The sequence below is a fragment of the Accipiter gentilis genome, chromosome 32, assembly GCF_929443795.1.
Source record: "Accipiter gentilis chromosome 32, bAccGen1.1, whole genome shotgun sequence".
Classification (NCBI taxonomy): Eukaryota; Metazoa; Chordata; class Aves; order Accipitriformes; family Accipitridae; genus Astur; species Astur gentilis.
The window spans coordinates 1,274,208-1,297,580 of record NC_064911.1 but is presented as its reverse complement, the minus strand read 5'-3'; the positions used below and the strand labels follow the sequence as shown (position 1 = coordinate 1,297,580).

Sequence of the window (23,373 nt, the reverse complement as noted above, 5' to 3'; positions counted from 1 at the left end):
GCTCCAACGTGGATCCTCCATACACTTCACCTTCCTTCAAAGCATATCCACTTGCTCTGGTGTGGGATTCTCCACAGGCTGCAGCACAGACATCTGCTCCAGCGTGGTCCTCCATGCGCTGCAGGACAATACCTGCTCCACAGTGGTTTCTCCACAGGCTGCAGGGGATCCTCCCCCTCTCCCCTCAGTGCCCGCAGGGCTGTTTCTCACACTTTTCCCCTCACAGCTGGTCAGCGTTTTGCCCTTTCTTACACAGGCTTTCCCCATGGCTCCGCCGCGGTGGCTGCAGGGCTGAGCCGTGCCCTGCGGTGGGTGGGTCGGAGCCGGCTGGAACTGGCTGTGTCTGGCTCAGGGCAGCCCTGGCCTCTCCTCACAGAGGCCGCCCTGCAGCCCACCCTGCCAGGGCCTGGGCACCTGCACCCCATACCCCTCTATTACTCTTCAGAGTTGCTGCTTTTCTAGATGCCTCACCATCCCCTTGCCCGCTTCCAAATGTATGTCCAACATTTCTTGTTTCTAACAGCATACAGCTTCACACCTGGCAATGTAAAGTGAATTTTCATATATGCACATTACCAAATTTGTGTGCAATTATCCTGTCCTTCATATGTTTTATCATCACCTTTGTGTTACCCTAAAATAGTTAGAGCAGAAATTTATAATATGAAAATAAGTAACAAGTGAAGATGACAATTCCAGCAATGCCATTTACGTACCCTTAGAATACTGAAATAGCAAAAAATATTTGCATTACAAATATGCTTGGAAATTTTCTTCTACCCCATCAAGAAAGGAAACTTTCCTGCTGAACTTTTAAAAAAGAAATTAAAAAAAACCCAAATGACACCCCTGCCATTGAAACCAGAGGAAGGAACCACTTCTCCAGAACCTCCCAAAGTCACCGTTACTCCTTGTGGTGGTGCATTCCCCCTCCTGGGCTGTTCTATATTCTCAGGAAATCCCATTAGGCCTTAGCATTTGTGTAATGAGTTGGGTGGTTAACCATCCCTTGACTGTACCAGAAACTTTTGCATGGCTAAGGCAGGGAACAGCACTGACCGTACCAAGGACTCCTGTTGCCTGGTGGAGGTGGGGATATGGGAGTAGGAATATTAGTCATCTCCTGACAGCCTTGGAGCATTCCTTATCTGGTTTTGGTTATTCCCTGACAGCCTTGGAGCCTTCCTTATCTGGATCACAGCTCATGTGAAAATGGTATCAGTGCAACTGGAATTCCAGTAATTTGCTGAAGACTAAAGCCAATCATCTCGTGAACTTGTAAACAGCTGTCCTAAGTGAGGCCCTTTGAGCTCTCCTGGACTGCAGCCGGCTGCAACCAGCATCTCCCTCTGGGGGGGACGCCTCTCAGAGCTTGCAAACTCAAGAGTTTGCGAAAATCAGATGACCATCACCAAAAGCTGATGATGGCACCTAGGCTGGTATCCTTTGCTTCTTGAGGCTCAACCCTTTGCCCACTGAGAAAAATGCTGAGACAATTGATGTGAATATGTTCACTGAACTTGAGGGGAATTTTTAACAGGTATACCATTGCTTCATTTTTTTATATATATATAACCCTCTTAGTATCTGTGTGCATGCGTGTGTGAATTAACCTGGGTATCCTATAGCAAGTATAGTATAAATATTGCCTTTTCTAAATCCTATGATTCACCTCAAACTGTGAATGAACCTAGTCTGGGACTAGGAGTGGATCCAGCCACCCCTAAGCTCCATCAGGAGTTTAGAAAGCAAGGGGGTCTTCTCTGAACCTCATGACTCAACAGAAGGGTCTCCCCTATCCTTTCACATCCCTGATCTCTGTGCAAGTCATGAAAAAAATCAATTCTAACTTGTTTTTTTCTTGTATGTTTCTCTCTTACCCTTTTGCATCTTCGGTCTCTGTATAAATAATTCTAGTTTTATTCTAACTTGATTTTGTTTCATCCATGTATTAAGTAATAGAGTGAATCTTGCCATCAAACTCTGAAGTCATGCTTTTATAAATTCCTATAAATAATTTTTGTTAATACCCTTGATGGTGATTCTTTAAGCGGTTTAAACCACTCATTTTTGCAACACTCCTGCGTATCCATACAGAGCCCATCTCCTTGTTTTTGTCCAAGCTTGGTCTAGAATAAAGCCTGAAGTCATTAAGTCATTTTCTTTTTAATGTATTAAGCCCTATTTAGATTTATGGAAAGAAAATTACCTTTTGACTTTTACCCAAACCACGTTGTTTCTAGAACCAGAAACCACCCCCATATCCTATATGCCAATAGGTAACAAATCATGTTTATCTACTGAAATAACATCTTCCTTCATGTGTTCACGATGGGGAGGAACATTTTGTTCTGAGGCTCTGACAGCAGCTAACACTTGATAAGTAGGAAGCATTTCTAGGACTCCAGTGTGTGGGTAAAGCAATTTATAAATTATTGGCACATCAACCTTCTCTGTCTGGACACAAAACACATCAAAAGCATGCAGTTCACCACTGTATTACATTCATTGTTTCATGGACCTGGAAATCTCTCTCCTCTTTAATACAGTTGTCACGCAGCTCACTGTCATGGTCTAAGCATTCATAAGCTAGAAGCCACAATAAGTAAACATGTTTTATGACTTCCAGGGCAGGATCGTGGTACTTACTTCTCACTATGGAAGTTATCACAAAATTACATTGCATACTTTGTATTGGGAGCTTGCAATTGCAGTTTCGATATTTCCCCTTGCATCAAGGGATTTACAGAATACACAAGAAGTACAAAATAAATCAGAAAAAAAGAAATAAGTTCAACATACACACAGCCCTCCTCCTCACACACACAAAACACACACATAGATGACCCTCTTCAAGAAGCAGTAGAGTCTGAACAGTAACTTAAGGTGTTGCAGAGATAGCTGACCAAATTAAAACCATTATATATTCCAATCAATCAGAAAGACAGAAGAGCTCTTTAAAGCTAGAGCATCTTTTCCTTAAAATGTCCTTTTAGAACTGCCTCTGCCAATTACTCAGAGTCCAAGATCTAAGCTTTGGATTTTAAATCACCATATAAAGAGCAACAGTGAAAAGACTGCCTATTACTGTACTAGTAAACTTTCTGTTCATCAAATGCTTTTATACAGACTGAAAAAAAACCCCCTACTCTTACATGTCAGTAACTTCATTTCTTTAGAAGTAAACCCCAAAAATACACACTTTCCATTTGATAATCACTTACACAGCTGTAACCCGATACTACTAGCTGGAGGAATCATTAAGGAAAAGCATATTAGTCAAACCAAATCAAAGGAAACAGTGTGCCTGGAGGAAATTACATGAGAACAGAATCAAAACAAAGTTATAAGTACAAGAGAAAAAGCAGTCTTGTGGTATTTGTTTTGCCAAGTTCTAAATAGCAGGTGGTCTAGAACAAAGCTTAACAAAGGATTTCAGAGGATACTGTAAGTTTAGGAAGTTTGATGTCCCAAGAATAAAGCAATAATGAAGCCAGTTCTCTTACTGAAATCCTTGAAAGAGAATAGGAAACCAGACATCTGTTTGGCATTAGCATCCTTCAAACATGTGACCACCTCAGGATAAATCATCGGTGACATGCTTAGATGCTGATGCAGACTTCGCAGCTATGTAACTACCTACCATGAGGTACTTAAACGATACCTAGAGTTTTGCCACAGTCCCATCATCTAAACACTCATGTTTGTTTTGGTTCTCTTGTTGCCATATTTTTTCCTAAGAGAAGTACTCTATAGATTACGTGGTCCATAAATGGGGAAGGGGGAGGAGACGCTATCTACCTTTGGACAGAATTAGTTGTGAAACATCTTAAAAAAAAAAAAAAACAAAAACACAAAAACCCCCCAAAACAAACAAAAATCCCAAACCACACATGACTAACTCCCATTCTTCTTAGTAGTCTAAGATGTGGTTGCTAAAACCAAAAGGCTACCAGCCCTACTCATGATGGAACTGGCACACTAGACTACGTTAACTCCAGCAGTTAACAACAGGCAGCCAGAGCTCAGACCCACCACTCTTCCCAGCCACGTTGCTGTCAGTGGTCAGTGTTTAAGCAGCCTTCATCTTCCATCAGTTCTGCTTGGTAAATGCTAACCTCCAGCAAACATGCTGGAGAGAGATTGGGAGCATTCACAGCCTCTGCAGGAGCCTCCTGTGCTGGCCAGAGTCCTTAACCAATCTCCGAAACTGGTGATTTAAGCACCAAAACATAGCCTGAAGTAACTGGAGTAAACCCAACTACATTAAGGAAACATTAACATAAACATGGCATTAAGACTTAAAATTTTGGACAAGGGCTAGAAGAAATTATCCCACATCGTGGGAAAAAAAGGAAAAAAAAGTTCAACTTCAGTCTTTCAGTTATCTCGAGTTACAAAATTTCTTGAATCTTAAAGAATAATAATAGAACAGGATTTACTTTGGCTAGAGTTTATCTGATTCACAAAAAAACAACCCTGCATATCTTCAGCCACAGAAAACAAATAAGGCAGTAGTCTGAAGGGGGGGGGGGGGGGGGGGTGTCTGCAGGGTCAGAATAATAAACCCATCTAAGCCCAGATATGGAGAGCAAGTGTGTATTTTAATAGGCATAGTCTGACTGCATAAAGGATGGTAACCTAAGAGAAGGAACATTTTCTGGCTGACCAGCTAAAGGAATCTAAAACACAAAAGGAACTCCTCAGCCACGCCCCTTTACGTATGTGGTAGCTGTCAGAAGCACTTCTGTTGTGTTTTTGGAAACTGCTAGACTTAAACACAGCGTTTTAGTGTTCAGACCCCGGAGCTGCTGCAGGTCTCTGAGACCTGGTGGTAACACATACAGCTCTTGAGAGTAGCTTAACATGATGTGAAATACATGGCAAGATTTTTAGCACTCTTACTGGCTAATTAGGACATAGACCTTGCAGATGTTTTTAATCAAGGAAGAAAACCTAGGGATCCTACACTATGTACACATGTGCTACCCTACATCAGTGGCAAATGGGAAAAGTTTTTCTAGCAGCTTGAAGAAACTGCTTTTTATAAGGATGTTAAGTTTTTAGTCCTTACAACTATAAGGAAAACTGTTCCTCAATATGAGCAGATGCACTGCTGGTTTCTCAGCACTACAAAGAAGTTGTTCTAGTGTATCTATGCTGGTAGTGTTTTTCAAGCACCAGGAAAAAAAAACATATGGCTAGTTATTTTCACTCCATAGACAGTACTAGAAATGCAGTATCTTCGTCTTGACTCTTGAGAATGACAGAGGTACAGCAGAAGCAGCAGGCTTTTAGATACTCAGAAGGTTCAAAGAATAGGGGGATGCAGGGAATAAAAGCTCACTGGCAGTGTAACACAGCTTAACTTCTATAGGCAGTGCCTCTTCCATAAGGAGATTTATTAATAATCTCATGAAAAGCCTTGTAATGAACCACAATTTGTGCGCATAGATACCCGCTACCTGTCCCTCCCCTCCTTTTATATAAGCCATCTCCTAACTCCTGACAGATCTTTTATTCATGGAGAAATGGACTAGGTTTTTGGAGCAAAGGAAGAGCTGGGGTGGTGGGGGGAAGAAAACAGCTAAATCCCGTATTTGGTTTGGCTTCTCTTTTGGAAGGGCAGCTATTACAAAATTTAAATTCCACCTCTGCAGCTGACTGACACACACAAAATTGACTTCCCCCCACCCCCAGTGAAACCAAAATAAACTTCCCCAAAACCCAAAGGCATTTGCACCCCTTCCAGCCCAGGCTCAGAGCCATACACAATGGAGTGAGCTTCCACTCTGCTCTCCTGAGCAGAGCTATACATTTGAAGCTGATAACACAGCCAGCATCCAGATGGTAGACTGGTTAGATATATAACATACACATTAAGTGTCTTGCTGGGAAGTCAGCAGATACTCTCTCCACCTTCTTTTATTAAAAGATCTCAAATTAAGAGCAAAAGCAGTTTAATAATAATAATAATATAAAAAATTATCTACAGACACTCAAGTAAGACAAACCAGTTAAATTTTAAGGTATCCTGCCTGCAGGACCTCTACTGCACCAAAACAAGGTGTCACCTTAAAGTGTACTTTAGGGTGGTTCCTCCAAACAGAAAAACCTGACTAGCAGGAGGTTGATTCAGAAGAAAACAAAAAAACCCCCAAAACCCCAAAACTTAGGCTAAAATGACAGAGTTTAAATGGCCAAGCTGCTCACGTTCAATAGTTTTTCTTGGATTTACTATTTATTACATATCCAGAGGTCTAGAGCCTAATACAAAAAAAGCACTATTTTATTTAGATGTAGCATAAAAATAAAAACAATCCCTCACACTCATCTGTTGCTGAAAGTAGGTTTTCATCGGCTTCAGTAACTCTAACTTCGTAATGGAAATCACATGAGAAACAGAATGCAGAACTGCATTTTCATCCAGCCAGGAGTTATTTAAACAGGGGAACAGAAGCTTTGCCAGAAAGTGACTTAAGAGCAGGACTTCTACCTGTATTAAAAGCTGGTATTGGATGATTGGAGGAGCTCTCAGTCTCACAGGGGAACGAAGTTCTTGGGTTAAACGCCTCAACTACAGAGCAGAGTAGCAAAGACGTTTTCATTTATACTGCTAACCTAAGAATGAGTTAATTTTCAGCTTTGTGTATACTGTTCAGTGCAATCTGGAAGGCTAGCACACCAGCTGATGGTGCCTTTATTCTTAACTTTCAAATTAAGCAAAAAAAAATCTTGAAAGAAAAAGTAATAAGAGACTCAAGTTTTCAGAACCCATTATCTAAAGTTATCAGTAGCAGTCCTAAGAGTTTAAGATCATGTTAATGATTCCTTTCAGAGCAGAGCCCCAAGGACAGTTGGCCCTGGAAACAGAAAACTGGAAGTGCTTGTAGAGGAGAAAGTAGGGAATAAAAATCAAGTGGAATGGGACAAGAAAGGAAGAGATTATTTAGGTCAGCCTTTCTGAAGAAACTGAACACCAAAACACAACTCCAAATAAATGGAACAGCCTCCCAAGTGCTTTCAGCAGTCCCAACAAAAGATTACTGCATGAGACAGTGTGGGAAATTCTGGGGAAAAATAAATTTATAATTAATTTTTATATAATTAATAATCAAAATGTAAAATTTAATTCCCTTCAAAGTTTGGGGGGGGAGGGGGCTCCTCTTTTTCTACTCACACAGAAGAGAGGAACAGTTTCAATTCACAGCTTGCAAAGGTTCAGTGTAGCATAGAGTTCATTCCAACAGAGACAATCCAGAAAGCATATGCTATTAACCAAATAAATATTTATAGCTCACACTTTTACAAGACTCAAAACTCCGCTACTCTTCTTGTCTCCGTGGCAATACAGAGGGAGCTTCTGAAAATGGGGGATGGGGTTTTAAACTAGTCAGGCTCTCACAAAAAAGTCTATTTTCCAGCCCTCTCCCAGTCCTGCTCAACATTGGTTTCCACAGCAACTCAGCAGCGGCTCACAAACAGCTTGTAAATGCAGTGCAAGCCTATAGCTGCTTCAGCTGTTGCTTATTTTAAGATGCATCAGGATTCTGACAACTTGTGTCTAGTACCATCGTGTTTCAAAAGACCATGAGAATAGGCTATGGAGTAGAAGCCCCTTGACACTGCTGTCCCACCCACCTCATATCACACACTACAGCAGTGATCTGAAGAAACATATTTGCAGTTGCATTACTGGGTGTAACAATTCAGCAAAACACTTGCCTGTGCAAACACCTAGAGCAATTGTCGTAAAATGATTATTAAATTTACAACCTAAATCTAGGTACCCAGTGCAAACTGGCATGTTCCTCTGAAGTCCACAGTACTATACTGATTCACGTGAACCATAAAGTCAGCCCTGAAACACAAGCAAATTCGGAAACTAGAAGAAACAAGCATTCCCCCCACCCCCCAGAGTCCCCCCCAACCATTCTGGCCCACAATTCAAGATAAAGATCTCTGAAATCTCCTACAACATTTACATGACTTTTGCTGGAATTGCCAAGCAATTTGATATGACTTCTTGAAAGTTTTTATCCTTTTCATTTATATACCTACAAATACACACATGACTTAGCTAAAAAAGCCTGAAAGCAGATTTAGTTTACTTTCCAACTGTGCCAACCAGCATTAGATACAATTCCAGTAAACACCATATGAAACTGGAGTCCCTGCTCATTCAGAACCAGTGAAGTCTTTCAAGCTCGCTCACTGTAGGATCATGTTTCCAGATGCTAGGAAGAACATCAAGATGCTCCAATTTTAGCATTTCTACAAAGTGCTTTCACTGCAGAGGATGAGTACATATGAGTACGTATTAAGTTCTGGCTTCTAAGGGTATAGGAGTAGCTAACTAACCAGACTTGTGCATTGCAAACAGATCCTAAGTAGCAGGTAGGATAGCTAATTTGACCAACTACGCCCAACTGTCTCATTTTCAGCGAAGTGTAACCATCAAAGCCAAGTCAGCATTGTCGTCTTATGTCCCCCACTGAAGCAGATGATACATCTGAAATACATTCATTTAAAAAAAAATAAATAAAATTGTTCTCTCTGAAGCACACATTGACCTAGAATATTCTTCTATACTAATATGCAGTGGATAGAAGAATAACTCCCCCGGGTGAGTTTTTAAAAAGGGCGTCACACAGGCTTTCTCCCATTCAATTTTTGCTGATTTTGAGACATACCGTGATGTCATTCTAGCTAGCGTGTCCATTAAAAAAACAAAAATCAGTCTTTCCAAAAACAGTAGGACGCTCTTTAAATACAAATACTCAGCAAGAGCCTTGTGCAATGCTTTGTGAATTTGGGATTTCTGAGATGTTTCCAATAACTGGGGGTGGTGACAGTATTTTCACTTGAACAAATTTCACTCAAACCATTAATTTTAGGACTGCATCCTATTAGTGATAAACAGCACTGAACTTAGCTTTTTAACTTTCTTTCTCCAGACTACAGACCAGATTCTTTGCCAATATGAGCTGGGAACATGATGACCACTTCTCTCCAGGCCAAAAGAATTTGGTGAACCCTTCCTAATAATCCAAATGCAAATGCCAAATTAGCTCATCCCATTTTTCTTCACACATGATCTCTTGCATTGCCAAGTTTGCTCAATAGTCTCTTCCTGCCAGAAGTAGCTAACAGTCATGTTTGATGACTATTACTTTCAATCAACATCATAGTTTACAGTACAAATGCATATCTTTAGCCTTAATTCTACAGGCCTTTAATAGATAATTTAGTTCTTTAATACCAAATTTTATAGAAGCACCTTCTGGCACATTTGAACAAGACTGAAGCCACCCCCTCAACTCAATTAAGGTTGATACATTTCAAGAAGAGCTAGAACAAAGAGATATTTTCCAGGCTTAAAGGAAAAGGGGGATTAGAAAAAATCCTCCGGAAGGTAGAGCTAGAACAATAGGTCACAGTATAATAGGTGCCAAGTTTTCCTTAAAGGGCATGAAGAAGGTTTAAACCAAAACCAAAACCAAACCAAAACAACCGCACTACATTCTTCATCACATTAAAAGCTACACAAGCAAAACAACATATGGGTATTCAGATTAGAAAACATTAGAACAACAACACTGGAAAGTTACACAGGAAACAGGAATAAACATAATAGATGAACTCTGTGCTTTATTTATTTTTAAATCAAGTGTAAATATTAACTTGGTGATCATCACAGCTTTTCAACAGAAGAGATGTGTTAGGAGCCACATCCTCGAGAATATTTGGGTAAGGATCACTAATGAAATACTCTGCTGCTCTGCATCAGAAGAAGGGAAAGCTCAGTATGTGAGCTAACATTCACAATTCACTGTTTTGCTGCTTCATGTTATAGGATTTGATGATCTCGTCTGCAGGTACTTGAACTAAGAAAGTATCAGCTGTTTCACTCTCACAAAAATGAAACAAAAAGAAAGTCAGCAATTTTGTAATGCTGTAAAACTACAACAAAAAAATAATCCAGGAGACAGAATGATTTGTATGGAAGACAAATAATCCGGTCAGAATTACATAGTCAATCTAGTCGCAGTTCAGAGACAGAAATAGTACCAGGAACATGTAGAGCTGAGAATTCTTTAATTTTTTTTTTTTTAAATCCATCAGTTTGTTTTTTGGTGGGTTTTTTTTGTTTGTTTGTTTTTAATGAACCATATCTGATTAAGGATTCAGCCCCCTGGGTCACTACCTTCTGAAGTACAACTTTGTGCTTAAAAGTCTGGTGGTTAAAATGGCTATATCTGGAATACTCTGCAGTGCAGATAAGATATGATATCATCCAAAACCACGCATTACATTTCCAGAATCCTTGTTAGGGTCAATAGAGCAACACATTTCATGAAACCATGACTCCCAGATAGGCATATATGCTGCTTTAAACTACTGTTTTGCCATCTGCTTTGCCTGCTTCTGCCCATATTCCTTTTATAACCAACTGCTCATGAGATACTGATGCTCTAGAAACTTGTGTGACACTATTATTGCTTAAACTGAAGTTTCCTTTAGAAATAAGACTAAATAATATCACTTTGAAGGTGTTTGTGCTCCTTCAACTCAGGTCAACTAATTTCAGTTTAAGGATCTCTTTTTAAGAAAGATGACTGAAGAACAGGCAAAGGACTACGCTGGCAAACAGATTATACAGGCAGACGCACATCAGCCTAAGCACTGTGATCACATGGAACCCAAACACAAAATAAGGTCTTCAGAGTTCAGCTCTAAATTCACAGAACAATGTATTTTAGTAATAAGAGGATCTTGGCACATTTATATATTTATTCGCACTGTTGTTGCAAGGCTGAGCTTCTTGCAATGAGCCTGGATGGTACAGAGCTAGCATCAGCAGAGCTGAGTGGTCAAGAAATCAAGAAAGGGAACAAGCTGGCTTGTTGAATAATAGACTGCTACCAGCATTTCTCTTCTAGAAGAGGAACTCGTCACCAAGTGAGTAGAAGTTCAACAGTTCTGCTGAAAGTGCCTTTGTAAAATAAGCCCATAAGCTTTTATGGTTTATGTTTACAAGTGCCAGGTATTGGTTTAGGCCAGATAAGGAACAGGTTCCTTGCAAGACAAAATTACTCTTTCACAAGAAGGAGTATCCACTTCAGACCTTACAGATATGTGACTCTTCATAGCCAAGTCGACACATATCTTCTACTTAAATAGGCTGATTTCTTAACTAAGCTCCTTGCCACATTTAGCCATAGCAACTTCCTTGGATACAACCTGCCCACCCAGCACGTGTTTCCCATCCCAAGGCAGAGGCAGCTAAAGAACATGGACTGTCTACCCTTCCGTCACCACAAATGACCATCTAAAATAATCAGATTTCATACCACATTTTTATGTACAAGATTTCAGCAGGGCTCCATAAAGTTATAAGGTATTCAAATGCAGCACAATGGTGCAGGATTGCAGCCTTAACAGCAACATGATGCAGTAGCTAATTTTTCTAGTTTTCAGATTATTAGTCCCACCCCAAACCTGAAGGTGTTTAAGTTACTAACACACGTATACTGGACATACTATTTTAAATAGTATGCCTGTAAACAGGGTTACTAGGACTCCAGTCAACTTCTTTATGTACATATTGGACACACTAGCTACACTGTTAGTTTGACTGATATTCTCTCTAGTTACAATTTGTCCCTCTCCTTCTCTTTGTATTCATGCAACGTGAGCTAATTCATCCTCAAAAGAAAGGCAAATTTCTCCTTACCCCCTCCCAGTATTTCGTTAACTTCTTGCAACGTTTCATTTCTGCTGGAATCCATAGGTACAGCATCGATTCAGTAACCAACAGCAGCTCTGTTCCTCGCCCACCCTGTTCCACCTCTAAGCTCCTCTTTTGTTTTGGGGGTGGAGGGAAGGTACAGTGATGTATACCATCAATTGTTAAGATGCCAATAAGATCCAAGTTCAACTTGCTCCCCCTCGCCCCCCCAATTACATTACGTTAAAACCAGTTATGTTCAGAGTTTATCACATGCTAGGCTGATCCTAAATACTGACTTATTCCCAGCTTTCCAAAGTGAAGTGTAAAACAATCTTTTGGGTTTAGTAGATTGTGGTATAGATATTCTGTTCTTTTCAGTTCTATTATTTTACTAGAAGACAAAGTATCTGTCAAAGTTTTACAACATTTTCATAAGGAAATATAAGTTTTCTATGACTTTTTTGTTGGACAGAAGACTAGCTTAAAAAGGTTAGAAAAAACCCTTCTGCACGGCTTTGATGTTCCTTAGAAGACATTAAGTTTGCTTTAACGCAAGAAAAATGTTCTGCGCCTGAAAGTCTGTACATACAAGAACTGGCCATCCTCCTTCTCTTTCCCTGTTTACAGAGCTTTCAAAAGCTTTCAATAACATTTAAATAAGTTTAAATGCTTATAAAGAGACATCACTTCATTCTTCTCTCACAAAAATCAGTGCATTCTCCCAAAAGCTGTTTGTGTTAGAAAGCCACTGCACTCCTTGGCAACTGGGCAAAACCTTTGTAGGTCTGTTTTCCCGCCCTTCTCCTCCCCTAAAGAAAGGGGGCTAAGAATTTGAATACAGCTGGAAAGCTAACAGCATCTGTGTGTGGATTGCTACAGTCTTGAGGGCTTAGCTAGAGATACAACTGGAACATGAATGAAATAAGAAATAAAGTATGCAGTGACAGGGGAAAAGTAGAGCTGAAAATATTTTAGTTAGTCTCTCTACATATGGTGCTGATTCCCTGTTGATAAACAGCTTTCCCAGATGACTTTTATCCCCTAGAACATTATTTATTGAAAGGCTCTGAAGACGAGTGCCAGAAATACATTAACTTCTGGAAGTACCCCTGAGCCATAATTTCAACAACACTTAAACTGAACACATAGAAAAAGAAGAATCACTTTTACTTTTTATGCCTAATACATTTCAGAAGACTTCTGTATTACTTGATTCAAACAGCAGTAGTTGAGGTCCAGGATGTATGACTTATTTAGAAAAGGGGGGAAAAAAAAGGCAAAAAAAGCGCAATTGACTTACAAATGGAATTATGTAGACCTCTTAGACTGTATGGCAAGTAGCACAACCATATACTAACAAAGCCCAAAGGGTTGATTCTTGATGACTAAGCATACCTTCACTATGGATACACATCTGGTGACCTCTCTCTACCTCCTCTCCCAGGCACCAACTTTGATGTTACCAGTGAATTTGGAGTGTCTGAATTTCTTTGCTTTACTAGTCACTCCAATATTACAACAGCATCATAAAAATCTCATGAGCCCTTACTACCACCTGGCTGTCCCAACCCTCCCTCTCTTTTACATTTTCAGATGCTGTATTGCTCTATTTCAATATTAAAATATTGCTTTTCCTTTCAGGAACCTCTCAAGTGATTATGACATCAGTGAATCACATTACACCAGGGAGGACTGTTATGTTGGTGAACAGAAGGCACCTGCAGCATTCATTGCAAGATACAAAGAATACTCAAATACTGGCTAAAAATAAAACATTTACCTTTTACATAAAAATATTTACTGACATTTAAATGGAAAGCTACTAAGTCTTCTCGGAGGATAAAGACCTTTTCCACACAAATTCTTCCAACATCTAAGCATTACTATTAATGATCTTTTAATTGGACTTTATGTGGACATTAGAGGGGGGGGGGGTGGGGAAGAGAGAGAGAGACAGACCCCTTCCCCACCTTCCAAGGAGAACCTTGTGATACATGTTTGTTCTTTAAAGAAAAGCATGGAGGGATGAACAGCGACACAGAAAAAAAACCCCACCCAACCAACAACACACAACAGAAGAACTCAACCCAGCAACGTTTAGCATGCATTTTTGTTTCTGAACAGTGCTAAGCAGATACCAATTATGTCTTCCTTTGATATTCTACTACTTCGGTTTTAGAGATAATCCTCCTTTGTTTAATGACTCCTATAGTTAGAGGTTGCAAACATCCAAAACAAGCTGTAGTTGTTTATTTGCAGTGTAAGTCACTGATTAATTATAATCTCCTAAGTCTCAGGCAACGAAATATATGCATTTATCTGTTAGAAGTTACTGAAATTTATACCTTTTTCCAGATCTTGACATATAACCTCTTAATTGGCAAGACATCTTGTTAAAATTTGTTTAATTCAGCAGCAGCAGCATTTAAAGAGTCTTCAGTCATGCCACATTTATTACAGACATATATTCTGTTTAGAATTAACTTGCACAACTCGAGTTAACTTAATTAACGCACATCCCTTTCATATAGCATGGGACAGCTAAGTGCTTTATTCTCAGCAGGGCCTGACTTTCCCCCAGTCTACATTTTAAAAATGTTCGGGCTCTCAAGCACGCTTAACACCTTAATTAACACCAGTCAATTAGACCCAGCAAAGCTCTGCAGCGTGAAAACAGCGGCTGGAACGCCCCAGCTGACACCATGGAGCAACGCCTCAAGCCAGACCTGCAGGGGGTCCCAGCCCGCAGCCCTCCACAGGTCTTGGCACACCAAAGCCACTGTGCCCTCTCTAGGTTTTCTGTATTTAGGCAGGGAAGCAGCCTCCCCAAACACATAAGTATAGCAATTCGTTATTAAATAAAATACATGGGACAGCTTGCTTGAAACCCAGTTTCAGAAGTGCTCACCACCACCAGTTTGAATGGTGCCAAAGAGGCAACAAAGCCCTGTCACACTCCCCGAAAACCCGGTCAATAAGGCACAAGGGTACAACGAACAAAAGCCACAAACCACAAGCCAGATGTTTGAGAGAGAATTTCTCACCTTTGTGGTTGACTAGCTTATAGACTGGAGGAGGGGTAAACAAATCAGTTTAGGTGGCTCAACAGTCTACAGGCAAAGAACCAATATTTACTTTTTAAGACCATTTTATAGAAACAGAAATGGTACTGGAGCACAAAAGCTAGCCATAACATGCACCTAAACACACACACATTCTACAGATATTTTTACTCATTTTTGTCAGACAAAGCTACTAGAAGGCTTCAGTTATGAACCAGTGCCTCCCAGGGATAAGTACTGTCTATACATTCAAGTGGTAAACTGCTGTCTAACTCACATAAGATGTATTCAGACTCTGGTTGTAAACAGAAGAGGACACAATATGCAGACAAGTAAGCTAAGCACAAACACTTCTCCAACTCTAACCCAGCTCTAGCCAATACACACAAGTCATTAGCATACCACCCCCAAGAATTTCTCTCAATTCATACTGGGCACTTGCTGCAGGTTGAGATATAATACATAATCATTTTGGTTTCTTTATTATATGAATTTGAGCAAAAGTCACTTCTCAAGAATGCATGTTCCATCATCACCTCCAAGTACTATGCTAGCAGTTTGTGAACAGCAAATAAAGCCCCTATTGTCAACATTATCTGGTACCAAAACAACCCTATAAATACATCACTTTCCATCCAGATGATAATATGTTTTGTTTCCTTTTGAGTCTAATCTAGTGGTTTGGACAGGCTTGAGAGCATGTTCAACCCTTAAGAAGTTAATCCAAACAAAAGTTATGTAAATATATCTATTGAAACTTCATACCCATAGGGTCTGTCCTTTCCAGCTCAAGTCTGACCATGTCTTACTTTTTTAAACAGCCAGGATCAAGTTGTAGCTATTTCAATGCAAGTTTGATCTTCCCATCTGTTACTGAAAACTCCTAAGTTTTGAACTTGTAAAAAGCAAGCATTCAAAAAGGCTTATTACCAGATTTTTCTATAATGTCTTCCCCAGCAAATAATCTTTTGAGAGAAACTGGATGCCTGCTTTAATTCCTATTAACCAGGAAGGGTTTCAGATTTACTGGTGGTTCAACAACTACCACTGTTGTTTTACTTGCTGTTGTTCAGAAATGGCTATTTTCCCCTTCTTCCTTCTCCAAAAGCTCCTTCACCTCCCAGCATATGTTAGAAACTGACAAGTGAACAGGACCAGATGTTCAGCTGTCAAGCTCACCTTCTGCCTGGTTTAAGGAATTTTATATAAGCATTTGAGTGCTCAACGATACACTGTGAGCATAGAGGTGACATAATTCATTGGAGCCCTCCAGATAAAAAGCAGATTTGGAAATACAGGTGAGTGCAAGCCCTGGCAATCATCCAAATGCTCCTCCAGCTTCATTTGCTGTCTCATTCTTTGAAATACATATTCATTTCCCTAAAAAACCCCACAGTATTTAGATGAAGGAAACAAATAATTTGTCTTGATTACAAGACACCATAATATTTGCTTTAAGCTTCCTGTGGTGGAACTACAGCACAGTCACGCACAACACTTTGAGGAAGATGACAGGCTCTTCCGCACAAATGTTTTGTTAAAACTGTTAGTTCTTTGAAAAGTACTTGGAATTGGAAAAGACATGCCAGAAAGTAAAACTGTAACAAAGCTAGCTTTACAAAACTGGGGGCGGGGGGGAGTGTAGGAGGAGGAAGGTGAGCTAACAGGAATAGAATTAATTACTGGTAAATTAATCGCTTTCAGCTTCCACATAACATTTCACTCAGTTTCCATGAAAGTGCTCACCCCATTGTAAATTAGCCACTAAACCAGAAAGTAAGAACTTGCAAACCATATGTTTTCCCACATACATGCAAAAGTGCCGCAAAGTTATGGTGGAGAAAAAAAAAAACAAACAACCAGCCAAATGAGAAAAAACAGCAATAAGATGTAAAAAAAAGTTGCATACATCCACAGGGACGCTATAGTAAGCAATTTTTTTTTGTTTGACATCATTGTATAACTTCAAGGGAACCTTAATTTAGCCATTCCATATGGCCCTGGCAAATATGACAAATACAAATGTCCACCTTGTGCTTCAATTGTTTTGATATACAAGATATTTATATTGCAATGTGAACATTTCTGGCTGTGTGAACATTTCTTAGTAATCTTCCTTTACGTAAGCATTTACACTGGAGTCACGTCTAGCATTGCTGACAGAAAGTAGGACAGTGAGACTTACTTTGAGAAAAGTATTTGCCAGCTGAAGGGAACCGATGATAAACAGACTGTCTTCAGAAGTGCTCCAACAGAAAGATGACATTTTGAGTGTTGAAGGACTCTTAGTAGATCATACCATACATAAACTTTTAAATCCCAATTTCAGAACTAAACTACTAGTTGTTCTACCCCTCCAAGAGTACTGACAACCCAAACCTACACCCCCCACGACAAGGGAAGCTTGCTTACTGCTACTGCAGAAGATTCACATGCATGTCACTGTCCACCTTTAGTGAAGAAATATCACTATTATTTTACTCATGTGAAATGATGAGAAAACTGGAATTTTTTAATATCAGTTGCACAAGAAGATTCTCCCATACTTAAGAAGAGGACTTCAAGTGCTGGTGGTCACGAGACAGAAGCTGAAGCACTTGGGGCACCCTTTGAGGAAGGGTAAAAGCCTTCTCTACCATTTTTAGCTCACTTCTTTAAAAATAGGTCTGCACACACTCCCAATAACATTGGGGTTAGTCAGTGGAGGCAGACAAGTTTGGTAGCTCTAGGTCACAAAAGATGATCCCAGATGTTTTCTTAAGTCAGTCAGCTAAAGAGAAGAGATGAAATCAAAGTTAAACTACTTGCGAGTTCTTACCTAATCATGTGATGTCATCAGTCAGTTTCTGCAGCAGAACCTGGCAGCTACCATATTGCAGCCAAAACAGACTGCAGTAGGAAATACAGGTATAATACAGGAAACAATCACAAAAATATCTTTGTGTAATTCAGTTAAATAGCCAATGAGAAGACCTCATCCAGGCTCAATTAGATCTGCTAATCACAGTGGTAGTTTTAACTCCATTATTAATGCCAGATGCCCTATGGTATTCACAATTACCAGAAATACAGGTCCAGTGACATGAACAAAGAATTGTTGCAACATTAAAGCTGAGAAAACAGGACCTCAGAGGCCAAGTGACAGCAAAAGCAAGTCCTCCACTTGCATACATCCATTTTAAACAGAAGAAAACAAGAGGAATTGTGATTGTCTTGTGACATTTCCAGCTACACTTCCTGCCTCCTGTATGTAGTCAGAGAAGACAGTCACCTTCATTTTTAGTTTTGCACATCCAGTAGCAGGCTGTGGGGCCAGTAACTTGAACTAAGGATACCGCAGGGCCAGCAAGGGACCAGTTCTCTCTTCCTCCTCTCTGCTGGAGAGAGAAAGAAGAGAAACAAAGCCCTTACCACAGAAGAGCATTGCTTCTGGCTAAGACCTCTCAGAGAGATGCTTCCAAGTAGCACACCTAGCTTTAAGGGCAATAGTGAGACTTACTCAAATGCAGCGAAGGCCATGATTTCTGAGAGACGTGCCAATAACTCACAGCCAAAGTTTCTTCTGAGCCCTGAGGATCTAAGCAAGAGGGTGAAACTGTGAAGGTTATAACATAAGCTAGAGAGAGGATCATGTCTCCCTTTTAAAGACAGGAAGGTCTTCCAATCAAGTCCTCAATTTTTATGTTTTAGAAGTATTTTGATATCTTGTGCACTATCATCACAGTCATAAACAAAAAAAGTTAGGCTGAACGTTAGAAATAAGCATTGCTTTTCTGCAGTTAATTTTCATTTGTTTGTTTATATTTAAGAAGCTTACTCTCATCTCACAGCCTATGTTATGGTGTCTTAAGAGTCTGTGCAGCTTTGTAGACCACTAGCAGCCCACAGCAAAGAAAGACTACTTCTCAACTAAAACAGCAAGAGAAGGAACCTTCCTTTGATGTCTCTTCCCCCACTCCCTCTTCAAAGAACAGGTATTCTGGTTTATAGTATTATGTTGTATAGATATTACTAGAGAAGTATGCAGTCTTATAGATTTAAGAAATCCCATCTCACCTGAATATGGACTCTGATTTAGAAATCATCCCTACCAAGTTAATCCAGCAAAGAGGGTTCAACAGAAGACTGGGGGTTGACAATATTTTCAATTTTGAGTACATCAGTTGTACATCACATATAATCAGGAAAGCATTGTTTAAAGACTTCCACTGTCAATTCCTACAGCCAATGCAGTCACGCTTTATGATTTCTTGTTGGGGGTGGAGGGGAAGGCACAAAATGCTTTTTTTGGTCCAGAACCTCTGTATCTGGCTGAAAGATTCCTGAGCACTAAGGAGTGTTTATTTTAAAGCCAAAAATAAACAAACAAACAAAGCCTCACCTTATTTATTGCTCAAACTACCCCAGTGAGCTCTATCAAGTGTTTCTGTAAGACTACTATTTATTGCCTCTGCATTGTCCTCACACAGATAGATTGTACTGGGTTTGCCTCAGGCATCACTAGCTTAAGTTTAATTTCTAATGTACACTAATGCAAGAAAAATCACACCTAGAAGCTTCACAAAAAGGCCAGTTCATCAGTACGTACTATCTCATCCAGAGTAGCCATGATGATTAATAACAATTGTTTCTGTACATTTTCTGTCTTGCCAACAGAGCTCACAAGTCTTACTCCGTGGTACCTTTTAAAACTTTCCAGACAACCTCAGTTTCAGGAGCTCATGCTGATGGAGAATATGATTGAAGACCTCCAACTCCCTTACTTTTCCCTAAATTAAAGGTGAAAGAAAAGCTTTAACTCAGATAAACCACCATTTCTGTGGGTCATTAGTATTTCTTAGTAGGTTCTTGCTAAAAAGCAATCTCAGCACTGTTCTTGGCTATGCTGACATCCTGTGACCAACTTATACAGCTCTTAATTTCTGCAGCTGAACTACCAAGCAAGTTCTCTGCACCTGCCTCACAATATAATGCTCACACACTTCAGGTATTAACCACTGCTTTCTTTTCCTCATTAGTTTCTGCCCATTCCCCACTATCTCCAAAGCATGAGGGTCCCACATAAGAGACCACCTAGCCCATATGTCTGACTTGGGCGCCAGTATTACTCAGTCTTATTGTTCATGTGAACATACTCCAGCCACAGGAGCAGCAGCAGGCTCCCGACTGCCTGGATTTCTGCCTGGGTTTCCTCTGGCTCACACAATCAGCATTTGCACACCCATCTACAGTCACTTTCTTCATTCAAGGACTTCTTATCAGCACCTTGCTGGTAAACTTTCTCCCCACCTGGTGTTTCTTGGGAATTGGGACAGGAAGAGGAAAAAAAAAATGCAAGTCTGACAACAATATAGGCACCAGACTTTGATCTACTGCACTGCTTCCAAACCACCCTCTATCATTTCCTCACTGGTCAAAGCCTGCACTGCCAACAGACACAACTAACCAGAAAGCTGAGCAGCCTGAACACACTGAAACCTGCCACCAAAAAAACCTCAGCAGCCTTATCTGCTCAGATATACCCATGCAATTAACAACAAAAAAAGGAGAAAAGATCAAAGAAAATAATTTTTGTTACTATTTACTATATGAAAGTCTGTGTTAGCTGCTCATCTGATAGCCCCAAATTTCCATAAGGTCTCGTAGAAGCAAAGAGAGGAAAAGAAAAACTGCCAGCAAACCAAAGACCGAATAAACATGCGTCAGTTCAAGTCTCTCCTTGGCAGGACTCATCCCTCCTCTGCAAAAAAGTAGTTTCCACACACACAAGTTTCTGTTAGGTGAGGAGGAATGACAGGCTGAGAATCTGTCCCAGGTTGGTCCCAGGTGCAAGACTGTGCCACATAATTCTTTTCAAAGCATTATTTCCACGTACAGCCTCTTTCCCTAAAATACCAGCAAGACATAAAAAGCATAAAACAGGAGCACAGCAAGATGTGATCTGAAAGTGACAGCCTTATCACACAACTGGCACTGTTAACACTGTATATTAATTCGCTGCTGCTTTGCATCTGGTTTGTTGTGTTGTTGTGGGTTTTTTTTAACTCATTTCCATGTGCTTTCTGGGTGGGGCTGCTTTTACCAATTTATTTTAACACCCTCCCCCCCATTTTGTTTCTAACAAGTTAGACAATAGGACCATAAAAACATTGGAAACGTAAGTCTGTTCTGGAGCTACAGCATCTAGTGCTGGCAAAAGAAAAAATGATGCTCCCATCACTCGCTCATTCATCTTGTAACAGCCATCATAAAAGCAAACTACGCAGCCCGCATCCCAAAGTTTGTGCCACTGCAGAAAGCCACGGGCTTGCGCTGAAACAGGCCCGGCTTAAACAGGTTACATCTGTGTGAAAACATGAGACACATGGAAATAATCAGCGCGCACCCCCCCCACCCCCCCCTGTTCGCTTTTATTTCGCTGCTGGAGACACGACTTGGCTCCTCTCGCTCCGGGGGCGAGGGAGGGGAAGCGACATCCCGCCGCCGCTCCCCTCGCCCTGCCCGCAGGCTCCACGGGCCAGGCAGCACCGCCGCGGGGCGGGCGCGGCTCTCGGCGGGGCGCGGCAGGGCCGGGCCCGGGCGGCGGCCGCCGGGACAGGGGGCGGTCGAGCCGGGCGACCCCGGGCCGAGCCCTCCCCCCTCAGCACACACACACACACACACGCACGCACGCTTCGGCGGGCCCGTGCCCCCAGCGGCCGGGGCGCTCCCCGAGGGAGCGGTACGCGATAGCCCGCACGCCCGCTCCACGGCGACGGGACGCGGCCACTTACAGCTCAGGACCCCCAAGTAACCGAAGAGCAGCAGGCGGAGGCTGCGGCTCGCCATCTTCCCGGCAACGGCCGCTCCCCACCGGCGGCAGCGGCTAATAACCGCCGGGCGACGCCGGCGGTGGGACGTAAGGCGCGGCCGGGGGGGCGGCCCGGCCCGGTCCGGCCTCGCCTCGGCCGGGGGAACGGGGCGGCGTCTGGCGGGCCGGGGGCGCCCGCGGAGGCGGCTGTGAAGCAGGTGCAGCAGCGCCCGCTGGGCTCTGCCTCCCCGGCAGCCCTCCGCCGCCCCGAAACTTTTAACGTGTCCGAGGAGGCGCCTCCCCGCCCCGCGCTGGCTCCGAGCGCAGGGCACCGCGGCGGGGCTGTGCCCGCCCGGCCTGCCGCCCGCCCTTCACCGGGGACCCGCGGCGGGCGGCAGCTCCGCGCCCGCTGCGGGCGCTTGGCTCGCCTCCTCCTGCTCCGCCGCCAGAGCGATGCCCCCGCGCATCCCGGAGCTGTATCGCATTGCGTTCTGTAGTGCATTCAGCAGCTCTTCCCTCCGGTTTATTTATTTATTTTTAAACTCAAGGACATTTGTTGCAGCAGAATAAACTTTCCATTACGAAAAGCTTGAACTTCCCAAAGAAGACCATAGTCCCTGTTGGTGCATTTCTCGAAGCCAAACCCACCTGGGGTGGAAGTAGGAATAACCCGGTGAAATCACGAAACAAAAACTTAGGTGTTCCGGATGAAAAGAGCAACGTGACGATGAGGCGCTGTTTTAAGTTGCGGACTTCGAACAAAGTCACAGTGACTCCTTGTGCCTGTGCAGCTGGCGTGGACAGAATCCCACCGACCGCAGGGCGCGACCGCTAACCAGCAGAAAGAAGACGGACGACACGGTGACTTCCAAAGCCTCTTTTATTATTACTTTATACCAGTCTGGGAGAGTCTTGATTTAATGTACAGGAGGTGTAATGGCCCTTTAATTTATGAATCAAGGAAAATTACTCATCGTGACAGATAGTAGTGGATCCGAATAGTTTCTAACGACATCTTAAAAATACATTACCACTGATGTAATACGGTTCTATAACAAGAAGACTATCGCAAGTATTTCTTTGATAATCAGAACAGCAACGTTGGCTATATTTTGTTAGACTCTAGCAAAATGAGGAAAGATTATTTATAAATAAAATGTCTAACAGCTGTTTTAATGGAGACCAAAGAAGTAGGATGCCATGATGCTCTTTATGTCAAAATCTTCTTAGCTTATTTTTCACATGCAAAAATGTATACAGAATACAAGTAATATTTCTGCAAAAAATATACATACATATACAGGTCCAGTTTATATTACCAGTATAATGATGACATGCATTTAATAAAATCAAAACTATCCCATAGGCAATAGAAAAGTTCTTTATTTTGTGTGGCCCAGCACATCATAACTTTAAGCATATACGAAGTTTCGTTGATTTCAGTAGGACTGCTTTACTGTTTAAAGCCACATGGTGATAGAAACACCATGTTGACATAAATTTTAAATATACAGGAGGAGCCTGGTGGAAAAAGTATAGAGATGGAGAATGTTAAGAAATGGCAGTATGGAATTAAATTAAGGGATAGCTCATAGGATGACTACTAAAGCTGAGGTAATGACAATTAATTGATGAGGGGAATGAAGAGATTAATCACGAGGAGAAGGTATCCCATTAGACGATGGGATGAAGTTTGGATTAGTAAAGTGGCTTTTCCACCACAGTAAGCATTCGTTTCTAATTGCCCAAATACATAGACTCACATACAGGGTTTAATTTGGATTTCA

At 41.5% G+C, this 23,373-nt stretch overlaps 1 protein-coding gene across 1 annotated transcript in view; it reads right to left on the bottom strand.

The window, feature by feature from the left end:
* JAM2 (junctional adhesion molecule 2) overlaps positions 1-21,736 on the bottom strand; it is a 40,431-nt gene extending 18,695 nt beyond the window's left edge. The window contains exon 1 of the mRNA XM_049835168.1: positions 21,570-21,736. Coding sequence (XP_049691125.1) covers positions 21,570-21,624 — 55 coding nt within the window. The 5' untranslated portion in view covers positions 21,625-21,736. The remainder of the gene's footprint in view (positions 1-21,569) is intronic.
* Between the last annotated feature and the right edge of the window lie 1,637 nt (positions 21,737-23,373).